At 42.4% G+C, this 19,338-nt stretch overlaps 1 protein-coding gene across 5 annotated transcripts in view; it reads left to right on the forward strand.

Annotated features, from left to right (window-relative positions):
• The window catches only part of foxp4 (forkhead box P4), a 465,538-nt gene that overhangs the window by 387,517 nt on the left and 58,683 nt on the right, over nucleotides 1-19,338 (forward strand). For all 5 annotated transcript variants that reach the window (XM_072278682.1, XM_072278678.1, XM_072278679.1 and 2 more), the window contains exon 8: nucleotides 452-556. In XM_072278682.1, the coding sequence (XP_072134783.1) occupies nucleotides 452-556 (105 nt within the window). The remainder of the gene's footprint in view (nucleotides 1-451; nucleotides 557-19,338) is intronic.

A 19,338-nucleotide genomic window follows, 5' to 3' on the forward strand; every position in this document is an offset into this window, starting at 1 on the left:
GTTCAGATGTCAGGAACCAGTGTGCGAGGTTGGACGTTATTTTAAGCTATGTGTGGGAGAAGAAAACCAGAATTGCTGGAAAAACATTTCTTTAAATATTTTACTGGAGTCCATATCAATGCGCTGACTCACATGACTGATATGTATATCACAAACTATTTAAGGGCTTTAGGATGTTGAGCTGAAATTCTGTTCACTCCAATTATCAACCTGTTTATACTCTTAACAGGAGATAAAATCACAGCAGGTTGGTTGTCACATTCTGTTTGACCTTTGTAGGTCCATGCCTCCCCGAGGCAGCCCATAATGACAAATAATCTGCTTCTGTGGCAAAGTCACTGATATAATGCTCAAATTCTTTTCTCATAAAGCAAAGTGATGGCAGTGCTTGTGAATGGATTTTCCCTGTTGTTTCATTAATGGTAAATAATTTCTGTCTGTTTTTCCCCAGCTTGTCACATGAAGAAGCCCCTGGTGTTCACCCTTTGTTTGGACATGGAGAATGCAAATGGCCTGGCTGTGAAGCTCTCTGCGATGATATGGGACAATTTCTAAAGTATGTATCTATAGATAACTATTTCACAGGCTGGAGTGTGGTGGTACAAGTAGTTGAATACACCCCGTGGATGGTAATACTGGAGGATGTAATAATTAGGTTCGATTTTGATTTTTGGGTTCAATAGAACTTCTACCATCAATCAAGTTACCTTAATTCTGCCCTCTACTTTTTCTCCCTTGCTTCAATCTGCAAGAATGATGTTAAAATAGAAATTTGTCACAGCTGTTGTTGAACATTTAGTTTGGCAACCATTACATGGTAGTGTTGCTTCCAGTTTCAATGCATTGAAGTCAATACAATTTCAGAAGAGAGTGCGTTGTGTAGCTGACTTGCAATTGAATGACGCTATTGTGGAATGCTGCTCGGAAATTATTGAATATAACTCGCACCCAAGGGCTTTCATTTCACTTCCATCTCTCAGAGTGTGAGGCTAACATCAGAACTTGAGCAATAATATCAACACCAAGAACCTGCATCTTGTTCAATTCATTAAAAAAATCCATATAAATAAATGCCAACTCCTTTGGAATCTCCCTCATCAACTCTGACCTTCTTCAAGTTCTTCAGTCATTCGGTTACCTTCCCTTTGAGTTTCTGAAAGTGTCCTGCTTATCCCTCCACAACTTATTGGGGCAGCACAGTAGCATAGTGGTTAGCACAATGCTTTACAGTACAGGTTACTCGGGTTCAATTCCCGCCACTGCCTATAAGGAGTTTTGTATGTTCTCCCCGTGACCGTGTGGGCAACATTCCCTCTGATTTGTAATGACCAGTGTTCACAAAAATCTTGTGCTGTGTGCAATTTTTTTGCCTAGTGACAACAACATGCGTGCACTGTGTTTTTGAGTGGAAGTAAACCTGAAGCTATTCTAAGGATAATGAACTACCAAGTCGAGTTTGTTGTTCAATGTTTAAAAGAAATGAAATAATTGTCAATGAGAACATTGTCCTCTGGGTTTGACCGTTTTCACTTTTGTTCTTCTGCACTCTCACAAAACATATGTAGCAGGCCCTTGTTGGGATCTCACTGGAACTTTTGCACACTGTTCATATGCTTGCTCAATGACGCTTTAAAAAGTCAAGTTTCCAAATATCACTCCATTTCTTCTCACTTGCAAATTCTCTACTAACTTTTACATTGCAACAATACATGTGGATAACATATTTGTGTTCTGTATTGTACGTAAATATTTCTCAAAGCTGCACATTCCTAACTTCATGAGCTTCTGGTGTAGCAGTTTTTACTGTTTCATTAAGCCGTTCCACTTTAAATGAACCAGCAGCTCTTTTGTGCTTCAGACCCTCTACCTCTTTGGAATTTGACGTAATGAATCAATATTTTCTTCAATAATAACAGTATAAATAAGCCAGTTCTAAAATCTGCGGACAAATCATTGCAAACTCCACATTCTCAACACCATCCGCAACAGAAACTGGAAAGGAAGTGTGATTATGTATGATCGTGAAATAGACTTAACATGCCCACGAGGTAGAGGGTGACAACATTTTGTGCGCAGTTTAAATTTCTTCTTGTACTAATAACAAAAGATGAATGTGAGCACACACACGCGCACACCTTAGAGGGAAGACTTACCATTTGGTAGGTTAATTGGTCGTTGTAAGTTGTCCTGTGATTAGGCTAGGATTAAATTGGAGGATTGCTGGGCAGTGTGGCTCGAAGGGCCAGAAGAGCCTATTCCACACTGTATCTCAATAGATAAACAAACAAACAAATTAATTAATTAAAAATAGTCAGCCTTTTTAACACCACCCCCCTCATGGTCTTATGGTTTTTCAATCTTAGAATGTAGAACATAGAACATTACAGCATAGTACAAGCCCTTTGGCCCTCCATGTTGTGCCAACCTTTTAGCCTATAAGATCAATCTAACCTTTCCCTCCATTTTTCTATAATCCATTTGCCTACCTAAGAGTTTCCCAAGTATCCCTAATGTATCTGCCTTTGCCACCACCCCAGCATCTCTTGAGTAAAACTTAAACATTAGTTTAGATTAGATTCAACTTTATTGTTATTGTGCTGAGCACAGATATAAAGCCAATGAAATGCAGTTGGCATCTAACCAGAAATGCAAAGAATAGTGTTAATTACAAAATAACTGCGAATAAAAAGTAAGTGCTACAGCACACAAATATAAAAGTACTGAGACAGTACAATATGGGTACAATACTGCTTTGCGCTGTGATGTGAGGTTCAGCAAGGTCACAGCCTCAGGGAAGAAGCCCTTCCTGTGCCTGCTGGTGTGGGAGCAGAAGCTCCTGTAGCACCTACCGGATGGGAGGAGAGTAAAAAGTCCATGGTTAGGGTGAGATGCATCCTTGATAATGCTTTTCGCCCTGCCCAGGCAGCGTTTATGGTAGATGTTCTCACTGGTGGGCAACTGGGTGCTGATAATCATTTTGTCATAGTATTCATGAATAAATTTATTCATATTTATTTGCAGAAATAAGGTACTCAATTAATCTCACATTAGTTTTTACATTGAAATCTGTGACCTACCCATCATTGTGTGAAATGTCTCAGTGAAACCGCAAGGGACTTCATGGGACAACTGGGACTAGAGCTAGAGGTCATGGGTTAAGGGTGAAAGATGAAATGTTTAAAAGGAACACTAGGGGAACTTCCTCACTTAGTGGGTGGTGAGGGTGCGGAATGAGCTGCGAGTGGTAGTAGTGGATGTGGGCTTGATGTCAAAATTTAAGAGTAATTGGGATAAGTACATTTATGGGATGGTTATGTAGGGCTACTGTCCAGGTGCAGGTCAATGGGACTAGGCAGAATTATAGCTCGGGACTGTTCTAGATGGACTGAAGGGCCTGTTTCTGTGCTGTAGTGTTCTATGATTCTATAACTATACGGTATCTTCCATTGATTCTGTTATTGTTGCTATTCTACATGTTTGCTGAGTATGCCCACAAGAAAATGAATCTCGGTATTGTATATGGTGTCATATATGTACTTCGATGATAAATTTTACTTTGAAATTTGAAATGAAGTTTACAATTGAACTATGAAAGATGGTTCGAAGGAGGAGAGGTAGACTCATTGGGGAAAGTACTGCAGAGCTGAGGACTCAGGCAGTTGAAAGCACAGCGAGCATCAGACGGAAAAAAAAATCAGTGTTGTAAAAGAAGCCAGAATAAGCAGTGAACAGAGCATTTAGAAGCCTAAAGGTGGATACAAGGATCAGTCCCACAACACATCAAAAGATCCCATTCTGACTAAATTCCATTCAAGAGCTGATATTTTTCCAATTTGTCATAATTGCACTAAGTACCAGTTGAACATAATCCCGAAGGGTTGTTGGAATGTCATCCAGCCACAACCCCAGTTTTCCACTTTCTTTCCCCCATCCTCACTCTGTCTCTCTTCTCCCCCCCGCCTTACTCTGTATTTTTATTTCTCAGTATAAAAGCATTCGAGATTCAAGATTACTTATTGTCGTTCGTCAGCACCCAAGTGTGAAGGAGAACAAAATGATTGCTACTACAGATTGGTTACACCACAGAAAAACATACAAGAAGCATAAAGAATGTAATAAAAACATAATAAATATAATTACTTAAGATTAGCTTATGTCCATAGACTGATTGTATGTGCATAAAGTGGCTCCGACAGGAAATGATAAAATGGGTGGGTGTGGTTAATGGTGGAGCTGTTGATCAGCCTGATGGCTTGGGGGAAGTAGCTGTTTTTGAGTCTGGTGGCCTTGGTGTGGATGCTGTGTAGCCTGTTCCCTGATGAGTCCATGAGAAGTCTATTAGAAGTGATGGGGGTCAAACCGAAGGCGACGAAGAGTTAACTTCTGGCAGTTGATTGCTGCTTGGGCAGCACTCCAGCTTCACGCTGTCTGTGTTCTTGGATGATTCCTGCATCCTACTAGGTCCTGCTACACTGAACCTACAAGTGAAGAGATGTTGGGGTGGCCAGCACCAGTTAAACCTACCTGTGTAGCTTAAAGGTAGCTGGTATCTTTTCCTAAAGAAAGGGCATTGTACTTGCAGCAGTATAGCAGAAAAATGAATCTGATGTGGAAAACAGTGGAAATGAGAAACAGTGGCTCCAGTACTCTTGGATGTTTGTTGGAAGTAGTGAAAAATAAGAGAGTATCCTGGATTCCCCCCAACAAGGCCAGAAGACCCTCAATCACACTGAGAGACCAAATGGCCGAAGTGATCAGTGCCAGGAGTCAGGTCCTGCACACTTAGATGCAGGGTAATGTAACAGGTAACAAATGATACATATTGTTCATTATAGAAACTGTTCTACATAATTCACAAACATCGTCATTGAGTTGCTGTGTTCACATTGAGGGACGATGCCTGACATAATGGTGTCAGTGTAAGGCAATGGCTTTTGGGTTTGCTGGTAAAGGCTGTGGCTTTTGTTAAGCACATAAAATGACCCTCGTATGCTTTTTTCACAAAATCCTACACTGGTGACCCTGACGCTCTTGGACGATTCCAGGGTTACTCAACAACACAGCGACCAGCACAGATGCTTTGAAGCTGCCAAAGTTTTGGGAACAGCACACTACCATGTGGTTTTCACAGGTGGAAGCCCAGTTCTGTCTGTGAGAAATCACCGTGGACAAGATTCAATTTTACTACGTTGATAGAGAACCTTTTATGCAACAAATGCCTGATCAGGTTTGCACGGCCCTCACTAATACACCCGTGAAGGATTACAGACAGCTTGCTAGAATGGCCAATGGTCTACACTCAGCTAGGCAGAGGTAAATCATTCCTCTTCCTTTCCCTGTTTCAATAAACCTTGTCAGCAGAGCCTCTGGCAGACACGCGGCCGTGGCTCTAAACCGGATAATGCCAGGTCTATGTCTTTACCATGCATGCTTCAGCAAGTGCCAATCGCCATGCAGGTTCGAGAGTGCCCGTGCATCGGGACAGCAGAAATCTGTGAACACCGTGGGTTCCAGCTGCCAGGGACGTCTATTGTTCATTAGGGACACCCTTTCAGGGCGACAGTTCCTGAGTGACATGGACACTCATTGATTATAAGGCAGAGAGAGACAGACCCTCGCTGGAGGCCGCCAACGGCAGCAGGATCTAGACTTATGGGACACGATGCATGACTCTGTGTTTCAGTGGACGATGCCACACATGGGGATTTGTTTTGGCGAAAGCTTGGCGCAGATTTCCTGTATGACATAGGACTATTACTAGATCTTAAGGACTGCCAGCTTGTGGACGCAGAGGACTTTGGGTCATTACCCTGCTCCCCCCGTACGTTCCCACGACGACCCTGTCTAGCGCATGCACCACCGCATGTGAATTTACTCGCCGGCTGGGCAAAGTCCCAAACATCACCAAACCCACATTTTCCATCGCAGTCATATGGCATGGTGTTGAGCACCACATTTCCACAACTGGCTCACTGGTCCATGCCTGTGCATGTAGACTGGACTTAGAGAAGTTGGCCATTGCAGAGCCTGAGTTTGCTGACATGGGAATGCTTGACATTGTACATGTTGAAAAGCTGTTGGCCTCCATGTGGCAATTACTGTCGCTTTAATGAGGTCACCAACCCTGATCATTCCCCAGTCCAAAATATTCAAGACTTTTTGGCTAAAGAGATAATTTTTTTTTAAATAGACTTAGTCAGGGGCTACCATGAGATGCCTGTGTGCACTGAGGACGTTCCCAAAACTGCTGTTATAGCCCCATTTGGCCCATTTGTGTTTCTGCATATTCTGTTTGAGCTGAAAAATGCAGCACAGGCTTTCCAGTGACTAGTGGACTCTGTGTTAAAAAACTTCATTTTCTTTTTGTTTATTTGGACAATATACTTGACACCAGCGCATTGAAAACCGAACACTTATCACATTTCCACACACTTTTCAAGTGCTTAAGCTAACATGGGCTGAGTATTAACCCCACTAAATGCCAGTTTGGGTTGTCTATATTTGACTTTCTCAGCCACCGTATCTCCATAGAAGGTGTGAAACCCCTGCCGTCAAAAGCCGCTGCTACGAGAGGTGATTGATAAGTTGGTGGCCTAAGGTAGAAGGAGTCAATTTTAGAAAACCTAGCACATTTATTTTTCAACATACTCCCCTCCTACACTTACACACTTAGTCCAGCCATCAAGCATACGGATCCCCTCTTTGTTGAAGTCAGTTTCTTGGACCTCCAGAAGTGGGCCACAGCAGGGGTGATTGATAAGTTCATGGCCTAAGGTAGAAGGAGATGAGTTATTAACTTCAAACTTTCTGCATAATCACTCAAAGAGTTGAACTGCACGTGTTTGTAACGAGAGCTGTATAACTCGTCTCCTTCTACCTTAGGCTACGAACTTATCAATCACCCCTCATATTGTGAACTTTCCACTGGCCTGCACTACCAAAGCACTGCAAGAGTTTTTAGGTATGGTGAAACTCTCCCACCATTTTATTCTGTGAGTTGCTGAACTTGTGCTCCATTTATCCAGTGCCTTTAAAGGTAGTGCTACTAGTTGCATGCTTGAGCCATTAGCGGGCATGACTAGAACATTTGCCGACACCAGACAAGCTCTTTTGAACGTGACGATACTGACACACCCACTCCCCAATGTACCCATAGCCATCACCACTGACCCCTCAGACTATGCTGTGGATGATGTGCATAAACAGTTGGTTGGAGGTTTGTGGCAGCCACTTGCCTTCTTCAGCCAACAGCTCCATACCCCTCGAGAGGAAGTACAGCACTTTTGGCCACGAGCTTCTCGGTCTCTATCCATTTTCATTTTCTATTCGAATGTCAGCATTTCATAGTGTTCGTTGACCACAAACCCTTCACGCACACGATGGCCAAAGCATCAGACTGTTGGTGTGCACAGTAGCAACACCATCTGGCCTACATTTCAGAATTCGCAACAGATGTAGAGCACATCGTAGGGAAAAGTAATGCTGTGGCCGATTGCTGCTCAAGCCCACCATCCATATCATACATAGCAGGGTTTACTATGCTAGCATGGCAGCTGACCAAGGTATTCCTTGCTAGCATGTCACACCAGACAGTCAGCCATTCTTCTCTGGCGCATAGTGTCAGGTTTGGTCTCCTTGCGGATTAACCAGGTCACGACATGAACGTTCCTGACTCGACCCTTGTTTTTTTTATGAGCCCGAGTGGCTAGCCCGATGCTCAACCCGGCACGGATGGAAAGCATGCTCGGGTGGGGGGGGGGGGGGGTGGCCCGACTTGGATTCGAACTCAGGAGCCTTCGCTCCAAAGTCCGGCACTGATACCACTGCGCCACCAGCCGTCCAAGCTACTGACCCAGGGCCAGAGGTTCAAGCTTACAGGACAGTAGTCACAGGCCTGTGGTTGGCTGACGTCAAGTTCAGTTTCTCTCCTGTCAGATTGCCTTTGCCCCACAGTGCTGACAAACTGGAGGCATATAGTTTTTAACTCCATTCACAGCCTCTCGCATCTGAGCAGGAAGGCTTCATAGAAGGTGGTTGCTTTAAAGTTTGTGTGGCAAGACCTTAGGAAGGACATACGAGATTGTAGTGCACCCTGTGTTATGTGTCAGCCAGCGAAGGCTAACTGTCACATTCAGCACCTATTGAAGTCCCTGGGTGATGGTTTGACCAGGTCAATGTAGACCTGGTTGGTTTTATTCTCCCTCCCACATTTCCATGCATCTCCTAACCATGGTGGACTGTAAGTCAGAGGTTCTCCTCTGGTGTTGACGATGGCTGCAGACGCGGCTTGGGTGTTCATTCGCACCTGGGTCACTTGGTTTGGCACCCCATCTGATATTTCTTCCAGCCACGTTTGTGGACTGACTGAGGGAGTTCTACAAACCGGTCACCCGATATATGTTTGATTTCTCCAAGGTAAAGAAAATTGTACCACACATACTAAATGCTATTTGCTAGATCAGAAGCAATGCATGTGGATTACTTGAAGGACTGATTGGGTGTCTGATGGTGGGAATCAAAGTAAAAAAGCAGATTTAGTATCTGAAAAAAACATTGGTGAGGAGTTTTCAGAAAGTACTGTGAGTAATAGAGTAATTATTAAAGATTGGAAAGCAGACCAGGAGTTGTGATGGGAATGCTCCCTTTGAAATGCTGAAAGGGGAGGAAATGTGCCTCATGGTGGAATCTTATTGAAGGTGGTGGAAGTTGTGAAGGACGATCCATTGAATGAGAAGGTTTGTGGAATAGAATGTATAGGCTGACATGGATTGAAAATTGGCTGGCTGACAGAAAACAGAGTAGCGATTAATGGGTCCCTTTCGGAATGGCAGGCGGTGACCAGTGGGGTACCGCAGGGTTCAGTGCTGGGACCGTAGCTGTTTACAATATATATTGAAGATTTAGATGAGGGAATTAAAAGTAACATTAGCAAATTTGCCGATGACATAAAGCTGGGTGGCAGTGTGAAATGTGAGGAGGGTGTTATGAGAATGCAGGGTGACTTGGACAGGCTGGGTGAGTGGGCAGATGCATGTCAGATGCAGTTTAATGTGGATAAATGTGAGATTATCCACTTTGGTGGTAAGAACAGGAAGGCAGATTATTATCTAAATGGAGTCAAGTTAGGAAAAGGGGAAGCACAACGAGATCTAGGTGTTCTTGTACATCAGTCACTGAAAGCAAGCATGCAAGTACAGCAGACAATGAAGAAAGCTTAATGGCATGCTGGCCTTCATAACAAGGGGAGTTGAGTATAAGAGCAAAGAGGTCCTACTGCAGCTGTACAGGGCCCTGGTGAGACCACACCTGGAGTATTGTGTGCAGTTTTGGTCTCCAAATTTAAGGAAGGACATTCTTGGTATTGAGGGAGTGCAGCGTAGGTTCACAAGGTTAATTCTCGGGATGGTGGGACTGTCATATGTTGAAAGATTGGAGCGACTGGGCTTGTATACTCTGGAATTTAGAAGGATGAGAGGGGATCTGATTGAGACATATCAGATTATTAAGGGATTGGACACGCTGCAGGCAGGAAGCAGGTTCCCGATGCTGGGGGAGTCCAGAACCAGAGGCCACACTTTAAGAATAAGGGGTAGGCCATTTAGAACGGAGCTGAGGAAAAACTTTTTCACCCAGAGGGTTGTGGATGTGTGGAATGCTCTGCCCCAGAAGGCAGTGGAGGCCAATTCTCTGGATTCTTTCAAGAAAGAGATGGATAGAGCTCTTAAAGATAGCGGAGTGAAGGGAAATGGGGATAAGGCAGGAACAGGGAACTGATGGTGGATGATCAGCCATGATCACAGTGAATGGCGGTGCTGGCTCGAAGGGCCGAATGCCCTGCTCCTGCACCTGTTGTCTATTGTCTCCCCTCCCACCTCCCTTATTTTAGATAGGATTATGCCGCTGCAGTTACCGCACGTCAGGAGTGAATGAAATGAACACTTAGATCTCTTTCATATACGTTGAAGAGTAGCGATGTGGACCGATATCCCGTGACTGCAGTGTCCACAGAAAGGAATGCAGGCCTATCCATAGCAGCACCTCCCAGATGGGTATATTCAAAAAGGACAAGAGAATCAGGCCCCTGCGAATGATATTGCCCCCCAGGTCACATACTCCAAAGGTCATCGACCTGAAACCTCTGTCTCTCTTCCCACAGGTGTGGTCTAGACATCTGCGGAGTACTCCCAGAACATTTTGTCTGTATTATTTCCCAATGGTTAGGTTAAGTGTGGAATTTACCACAGAAGCGATTGTTTTAAAGGTAGCTGAAGACAAGCCACTCAAACATATGAAGGAGAAAGAAACAGGCTATGATGAAAAGAGAGTGAAAATGAAGTCAAGTGGAACAAAATAGAATGGGCCTTCTGGGCCAAATGGCCTAATCACATGTTGTAAATATGATGTAGTTTTTAGGCATTATCATTTACTTTAACAATTTATTATCATGCCTTTATTTTTTTAAGATCACAAATAGAGAAAACTGTCCCCTTGGAACAGAGCAAAGCAATCTGATCGTATCTAAGTATTCTCAGAAGTACTCTACAAGGTGTCAGTCATTGCATTCTTTCTATTAGCTGCATTGTTGAGTTGGTGTTTTATGGCCTGGTGCATAATTGTAGAATTTTATTTAGCCAATTAGCTGAGATGTGCAAACAGTCGATCTGTTAACAGTATCTCTACCAGTAAGCGCTCTCAGGTACTGACCTCATTAGTGAAGTGATTTAGGCAGACACAGGGGAGTGGTAATGGGGACACAGGTACCAGGGGAGACAATAATTGGATACAACATTTAACTATAATGCAGGCTTTCTCCCACAGACACCTCCTGTGGTATCTGATTTACGGGATCTCACTTCATCCTGGAGTGGGATGGGATTTAGAAAAAAAATCCCATCTTGATCCTCTTTCATTTAACCCATTGATTACCAAGGAGGAACTTCAAAGGAGCAGGTATGGTGTCAGTAAGGTAGAACATAAGGCCATTGAGCATAAAATAAATTGCTGAAGTATTTCTCAGGAATTTTATAAACTGTTGTTTTCATAAATAAAGCAAGCAAAATGCCAGAAACCCTCAGCGGATCAAATATTAATAGTAACGAGAAGCAGACAGTTCAATGTTGCAGGCTTGGCGATTTGTCAAAAATAGAAAAAAATATTGAAGTAGAAGGCATTAAGAGTGGAACAAAGCAAAGGCTGAATAGCGAAGTAAGGATAGGTACATAGACACACATGCACACACAAATGCACATATTCAAACACAAGTTTATACAATCATGGCTCCTTATGTATAAACAATTACGCATGTACTGTATATGCATACATATAATCCATTTGGAGAGATACCTTGCATATGTAGCATGGTGGTTAACAGAACGCTTTACATTACCGGTGACCCCAGTTCAATTCCCGCCACTGCCTGTAAGGAGTTTTTATGTGACCATGCAGGTTTCTTCTGGGTGTTCTGGTTTCCTCTCACAATCCAAAGATGTATCCCCTATCCAGTTAATTGGTCTTTGAAAATTGTCCCATGATTAGGGTAGGGTTAAATCAAAGAATCAATGAGCAGCCTGTCTCAAAGAGCCTACTCTGCGTCTAACAAACTAACTAACTAAATATATATATATTTTTCCTCCCTCACCTCTTATGGGTGGTGTGTATGTGTATTTTTCCCTCAATCTTGGATCCTCGACCAGACCTGGGAGTTTAAGGGTTCGGCACAGTATCCTTGCTGTTCCAAGTAGTGTGCTCTTCTGGATCACGATCTCACATGTTGTCCTCAGGATTTGTTGGAGCCACTCTCCCAGTCCAGATGTCACAGCTCCAAGTGCTCCTATCACCACTGGGATTACTCTGGCTTTAACCTTCCACATCCTTTCTATCTGCTCTTTCAAGCCCTAGTATTTCTCCAGCTTCTCATATTCTTTCTTCCTGACGTTCCTGTCATTCGTGATTGTCACATCAATTACTATTGCTTTCTTCTGTCCCTTCTCCAGTATTATTATGTCTGGTTGGTTGGCCAGTACCTGCTTATCAGTCTGTATGTGGAAGACCCACAGGATCTCAGCTCTGCCATTCTCCACTATCTTCTCGGGTGTTTCCCATTTGGATTTGGGAGTGCCCAATCCATACCCCGCATAGATGTTCCTGTACACAATTCCTGCAACTTGGTTGTGCCATTCGGTGTAGACTGCCCTGCCTCCATCTTGTGCCCTGATACTATATGCTAGATGATTTCAGCAGATTTACACATACATATATGTATGTGAAGAAATGTGCACATATAATCTTGGAAATATGAAAGCAGAAGTATGTATGCAAACATATGAACACATCCTCTTACTAAAAGATACATGGGTTACATACAGATACAAACTGGTACATACACGCTCATACTCCACTCACCTATTCAGTCAAATAGCATCAGGAGAACATGGAATAATGTGTAAAGTGTCTGAATGCTTTAATGGCGGAAATGTTATTAACAAAGCCCACACTGTGACTTAAAAACAAAGATGAGAGCTTTAATACCAAATGATTGCTGGAAAGTAAAACAGTGTGGATTAGCAAGCATGGGCAGCATAGGTTGCTGCATCCCAGCTCCAGTAACGTACCCCAGTGTTCTGTTGTGCAGAGCTTGCACAGCCTCCCTTTAAACCTCGGTTTGGTTCTCTCCCACAGCTCAAAAATGTGCTGGCAGGTTAATCGGTTGCTGTAAAATTTTCCTTTAACAGATGAGTAGTAGGAAAGAGTTGAGGAGCACATGAGAGACAATAGTTCAAAGAGAAACAAGTGGGGGATTGGACTGATTGGAGTGCAGAGAAATCCAGCTAGGATTCAATGGGGTGACTGAATTCCTTCCACGTCATAAGAAAATATGAGTATTAGTGAAGTGTGAGCAATCACTATATTTCATATTCTTTCACTCACCCTTTCTTTTTCTCTGAATAAATATTATACTCCTCCTCATTTTACATATCTCTCTAATATTTCTCCATAATATCCTGTGTTTAATGTTTCTCTATGAGTCTACGAATTCCTGTTCCTTGTGGGCTGGTCTCTGTAAGGCTGGGTAGGGGATATGGTAGGAAGCTGTGGAATACGGTTGGAATGTTGGCTCTGTGCTTTGTGTTTTCAGCAAACAATGGAATATAGTTACCATTCTGTGACTTGCTCTCTGACAGTTGTAGGTAATCTCTTTATTTTCAACATTCTCTTCAGGAATCCCTAGATGATAAAAATCCAAGGTCCAGTTAATTCACCCTTTATTATGCTGCTAGGTGCAAAATGCAAGGATAATAGAGTTGTTGTTCATATTGATCAATGTCTCTCTGTTAATCTGCAACAAACATTGACTTGAGGATATCTCAAGTGTGGCAAATGGAGTACCGTGTAGGGAAATGTATGGTCATGCACATACAGGCACAGGCTAAATAAAGTGAGAGTGAATTCAGAAATCAGATGTGCACAGGGATTTGGGATCTTAGTACAGGATTTTCTAAAGTTAAATTTACAGGCTGAGTTGGTAGTAAGGAAGGCAACTGCAATGTTAGCATTCATTTCGAGAGGACTAGAATATAGAAGCAAGAATGTAATACTGAGGCTTTGTAAAGCATTGGTCAGACCACATTTGGAAAATTGTGAGCAATTTAGATTAGATTATGAGAATACTCAGTCCTTGTTTATTGTCATTTAGAAATGCATCCATGCATTAAGAAATGATACAATGTTCCTCCAGAGTGATATCACAGAAAAACAGGACAAACCAAAGACTAACACTGATAGAACCACATAATTATAACATATAACATTATAACTTTACAGCAGTGCAAAGCAATACCATAACTTGATGAAGAACAAACCATGGGCACGGTAAAAAAAAGTCTCAAAGTCCCGAGTTGATCGACTCCCGAGTCCCCAATAGCAGGCGGTAAAGGGAGAAACTCCCTGCCATAAGCCTCCAGGCACCAACAACTGCCGATGCATTGGAAGCACCCGACCATAGCCGACACTGAGATCGTCCGTCCGAAAACTTCAAGCCTCCAACCAGCCCCTTCGATATGGCCTCCTGAGCGCCATCCTCAACCAAGCGCCTTCGACCTCGTCCCGGCCGCCGAATCAAGCAAAGCCGAGGATTTGGGGCCTTCTCCTCCGGAGATTCCGGACCACACAGTAACAGCGGCAGCAAAGCGGGCATTTCAGAAGTTTCTCCAGATGTTCCTCCGTACTCTCATATCTGTCTCCATCGAATCAGAATTGTGCACGGTCCCCTACTTGACAGATAACAGATATCACAAGCGAAGTGGCCGCACGCGCTGCCTCGCGCTGGCATCTTCTCCTCCTCCTTTAAAAACCCATATCTAAGAAAGGATGTGCTGACATTAGAGAGGATCCAGAGAAGGTTTACGAGAACAATCCTGGAAAAGGAAGGGTTAATAGAGGAGGGAGGAGAAGATGGCAGCGCGACGCAGCGCGCATAGCCTCTCCGGTGAAATTATATTGTATTTGTTAAATAGGGGCTGTGCACAATTCTGATTTGATGAAGACAGCCGTGAGAGCACAGAGGAACATCTGGAGTAATTTCTGAAATGCCCGGTTCGCTGCCGCCGCCACTGTGCGATCGAGAATCTCCAGAGGGAAGGCCCCAAAATCCTCGGCTTTGCCTGCTGCTGGCGACCGGGACTGGGGTCGAAACGTTCGGCAGAGATGGTGCTTGGTGCTCGGTGTCGGAGGGCTGGTCAGAGCTCGAAGTTTTCGGATGACTCAGAGTCGGACTGTGGTCGGGTATGGCAAGGAGAGTTTTCTTCCTTCTGTCTGCGTGAGATGTGGGACTTTTGAGAGACTTTGAACTTTTTTACCGTGCTCATGGCCTGTTCTTCATCAAGCTACGGTATTGCTTGCACTGTTTTAACTATATGTTTATGTAGTTTTTGTCAGTTTTTAAGTCTTGGTCAGTCCTGTGTTTCTGTGATATCACACCAGAGGAATATTGTATCATTTCTTAATGCATGCATTACTAAATGACAATAAAAGAGGACTGTGTGTCCTCATAATCTAATAATCTAATATACGATGAGTATTTGACGACTCATGATTTCATGGGCTTAGAAGAATAAGGGGAATCTCATTGAAACTTAGTGAATATTGAAAGGCCTAGATCAAATGGATATGGAGAGGATTTTTTTTCAAATAAAAGGAGTGTCTAGGACCAGAGAGCAAAGCCTCAGAATAGAGGGACGTCCCTTTACAGCAGAGATGAGAAGGGATTTCTTCAGTCAGAGTGTGGTGAATTCATTGCCAGAGACAGCTGGGGAGGCCATGTCATTGCATATATTTAAAGTGGAGGTTGATAAGTTCTTGATTAGTAAGGGCATTAAAGGTTAGGGGAGAATGTGGTTGAGAAGGAAACTAAATCAACCATAATTGAATGTTAGAACAGGCACGATGGGTAGAAAGGCTGAATTCCACTCCTATGTATTATACTCTTATGGTCAAGTGGTTTAAATTTGAAAACTTATCACATCATATTTTTAACTATTAAAATATTGAACTCAAAGTATGTTTTTATTTCAGTAAGTTTTCAAGTGAATGAATCAATATTAATTTCTTCCAGCAGTATCTATACAGCTTGTTCCTCGGTTATACCCGAAAAATTGGAGCAGGATTAGACCATATCGTCTCTCAGCCTACTCCATTATTCAGTTTGATTATGACAGATCTGTGTTCTCAACTCCATTTTCTTGGCTTATCCCCACAAAGAAAATCAAATAAATCTGCTGATACTAGAATCTAAAACAAAACCAGAAGTGCTGAAAGAATTCAGCCAGTCAATCAGCATCTATGCAAAGAGAAACAGTTAATACTTTGGGTCAATAACTCTTTCTCAAAGCTGAGGGGATTTATTTATTTAGAGAGACAGATGAGAACAGGCCCTTCCAGCCCATCGAGCTGCAACTCCCAGCCTCTGACCTACTTACCCCTAGCTTAATCACAGAACAGTTTACAATGACCAATTAACCTACTAACCAGTATGCCTTTGGACCGTGAGAGGAAAGTGAAGCACCCTGATGAAACCCACACAGTTCATGCTGAGAACATGCAAAATCCTTACAGCAGCGCCGGAAATAAACTGTAATAACATCATGCTAACCACTACACCATCGTGATGCCCCCTACCATGGAACAATGAAGGGATGTCAGTTTTCAAAGTAGAATTGGGGATACGGTGTGAGTCATAAAACTAAAGACTACATGGAGATTGGTTGAGATGGATAAGATGATAAGGAACATGAGCACTAAACATCAGTGAGACACTTTAAGGAAATGAGGAGAGCAAGGGACATAAGTATAATAATGGGAAACAATATTTACCAAAAGTTGTAAACTTTAATGTTTGTTTCAGGAGATTGCAAAATCCATAGATGCAAGGTGTGGTCCTTCTAGTTTATGTTAACAACTTTGAACTGCTTCAAAGATCGCTTGATTTCAGCACTGAACATTGTTAGTAACCATCCACATCTCCTGGAGTAGAGAATTCGAAAGAATCATAAACTTACTGAATGAAATCTTTTATCTTGACTTTGAATATCTGACCTCTCCTCCTGAGACTATAGCCGGTAGTTCTGGATCTTTTTTTTTGCTGGCGGAAATAGCCTACCAGAATCTACTTGTTAAACTCTCTAATATATTTCAATGGGATCACCTCAAATTATTCTAAATTCCAGAGTATATTGGCACTTAGAATTGCTTCATTATCCAGCAAACCTCCATTGCACTGCTCTATCCTTCGTTAGGCTAGGAGACCAAAGATACACAATACCCTAGGTGAGATCTCAAGGTTTCAATAGACTATGCTGGTCCTTCTCTCCAACCCCACTTCAATAAAATACCGTGTACCACTTGCCTCTCTAACTGCTTGTTGTACCTTCACTTTAACTTTCTGTGTTAACTAGACAAAGACACACAAATCTGCAAAAGCAGGCCAGCTTTCTGAATGGAGAAGCTCTTCTGTTTTCCTGTTTTTGTAAAGAAAATGAATAATTAACCCTAACCCTTTCTGTACGTTTACCCCATCCACCAGCATCTTACTGTCTATATCCCTCTGTAAAATCTTTGTATCTACTCGTGTCACTATTCGCGATATGGCTTTGGCAGATTAGTGTGGTCTTCTGAGGCTGACTTATGAAAAGTTTGAAGATGGGTAATGAGTAGAGGACAGGGAGAAATACTTTTGTGATGAAGCCACCAAATTGCTGCTTATACTCTGAGCTCACCGCACAACAGTTATGAGTGGGCAGTCTAGATGCTTCTTGTGGTTTTTTTCTCATTATAGTCTATGATTAAATTCAGTGCAGTACTTTAACTCAATATATAACTCTGCAGGCCTGAACCACTCAGACTTACCAGACAGGTTTGGCATGCTTTTCAAACCAATGTGAATGCTCCTCCATAGTTACCCATATGATTCACTGATTATTGTGGTTTCTAGTGTTAATTTCTGTCTAATCTTGTGATTTGCTTTCTGGAAACTCTATTCTCACTTTTTTTTTTCTTCCTGGAAGGAATGTCAATTGACCCCCATTGCTACTCCTGCCAAGATGGATTAGATTTAAACAGGATTTTGTAATAAATGTTATTCATAAATTGAAACTCTAAGCAAAATTTTGGAGTTCAAGCATTTGCAATTTGAGAAAGTGGAAGAGTGAGGTTAACGAGTTTTTATTTGATGCAATGTTAGAGAAATAAATGTGCCAAGTCTATTGGAAATCCAGTTGAATATTAGGTTTCAGTTTATTGTTTCATCTCCTTATTTTTCAAAGCCATATTGGCCTCATCTACTTTTGTAACCACTTCCAGTCCCAAATAAACTCTGAGATTTCTATCTTTCTTCAATTTTGCTTTCTGCATACCTTCACCATTGACAGCCTTGTCTTTTTTTCACCTCAGCTTTAGGCCTGAAAGTTCTCTCTAAATTTGCTGTCTCCCTTCCCCTGTCTCCTCCCTTGAACGCACATCTTTTATCTGGTGGTTCTTTTAAAGTTCAATGGCTGGATTAAGATATTCTTTGACACAGCATGGAAATGGGCCCTTTGGTCCCGAGCCTGCCATGGCCATTGAACAGCCATTTTTATTAATGCTGTACGAATCCCATTTTATTCTCCACACATTCTCATCAACATCCTTCAAACTGTAGCAGTCTCTTACAGACTAGGGGAACTTTGCAGTGGCCAATTAACCAAGGGGCCAACACATTTTTGGAACTAGGTGGAATACAGAAATGCTGGAGGAAACCAATAAAGGGGAGAACATACAAGCTCCACAAACAAAACTGGAGGTTATGATTGAATCTTAGTCACTGAATAGACTAGAGGGCATGTCCTATGAAGATAGGTTAAGCAAGCTACAGCTCTTCTGTTTGCAGGTTTGGAGGATGAGAAGTGACTTAATAGAGGTGTACAAGATGATAAAAGGCATAGGTCAGAGTCTTTATCCCCAGGGCGGAAATGCCTAATACAAGGGGGCATAACTTTAAGACAATTGGAGGACTGTCAGAGGTAGGCTCTTTATGTAGAGAGTGGTGGTACGCAGAACACTCTGCCAGGATTGGTATTAACGGCAGATACATTAGGGGCATATAAGAAACTCTTAGATAGGCACATGGATGATAGAGAAATGGAGGGCTATATAGTAGGAACAGGTTAGACTGATGTTAGAGCAGGTTAAAAGTCTGGCACAAGAGCTGCATAGTGCTGTAATGTTCTGCGTTCTATGAATCTGTGAGGTAGTAACTCTACTAGCTCCATTGCTGCGCTACACATTTTTTTCTTATAATAAGACAATGCCCATTTTAGGAGAATTTGAGTTAGCCCCATATCAATCAGGCATGTGAAAAGCTCCATCAAATACTGTACATGCGATGAGATTTTGTTGGCAGAGCTTACAATCAGTTTTGTATGTGGAAAAGCAACTGGGTCTTTGCAAGACAGAGGCATCTTGCTATCGATCCATTGACACAATTCTGCAACTGCTGTTAGCACATTGCAATCTGCAGCAGTATCCTTCCTGGTCTATATCCCATGTCTACATTCTTGGGTAGAACTATTTTGAAGAGAACCAGATTCAGCTATTTTACCTCTGTTGTTAACCCTCAATCAGCATGAGCAAAACTGCAAGTACCAATTCATTATTGCTGTTTCTGGTAGATTGCTGAGCACCAAGTTTCTGTTGTGTTTTCAATATAATAATGATTCCAAAAAGTACTTCATTGATCATAACTTCTTGGGATGTCCTGGGATCCTGTAAATGTTAATATATCTTGTTTCCCTTTTAATAGTAAAAGGC

This window comes from Mobula birostris, chromosome 14, assembly GCF_030028105.1.
Source record: "Mobula birostris isolate sMobBir1 chromosome 14, sMobBir1.hap1, whole genome shotgun sequence".
Taxonomy (NCBI): Eukaryota; Metazoa; Chordata; class Chondrichthyes; order Myliobatiformes; family Myliobatidae; genus Mobula; species Mobula birostris.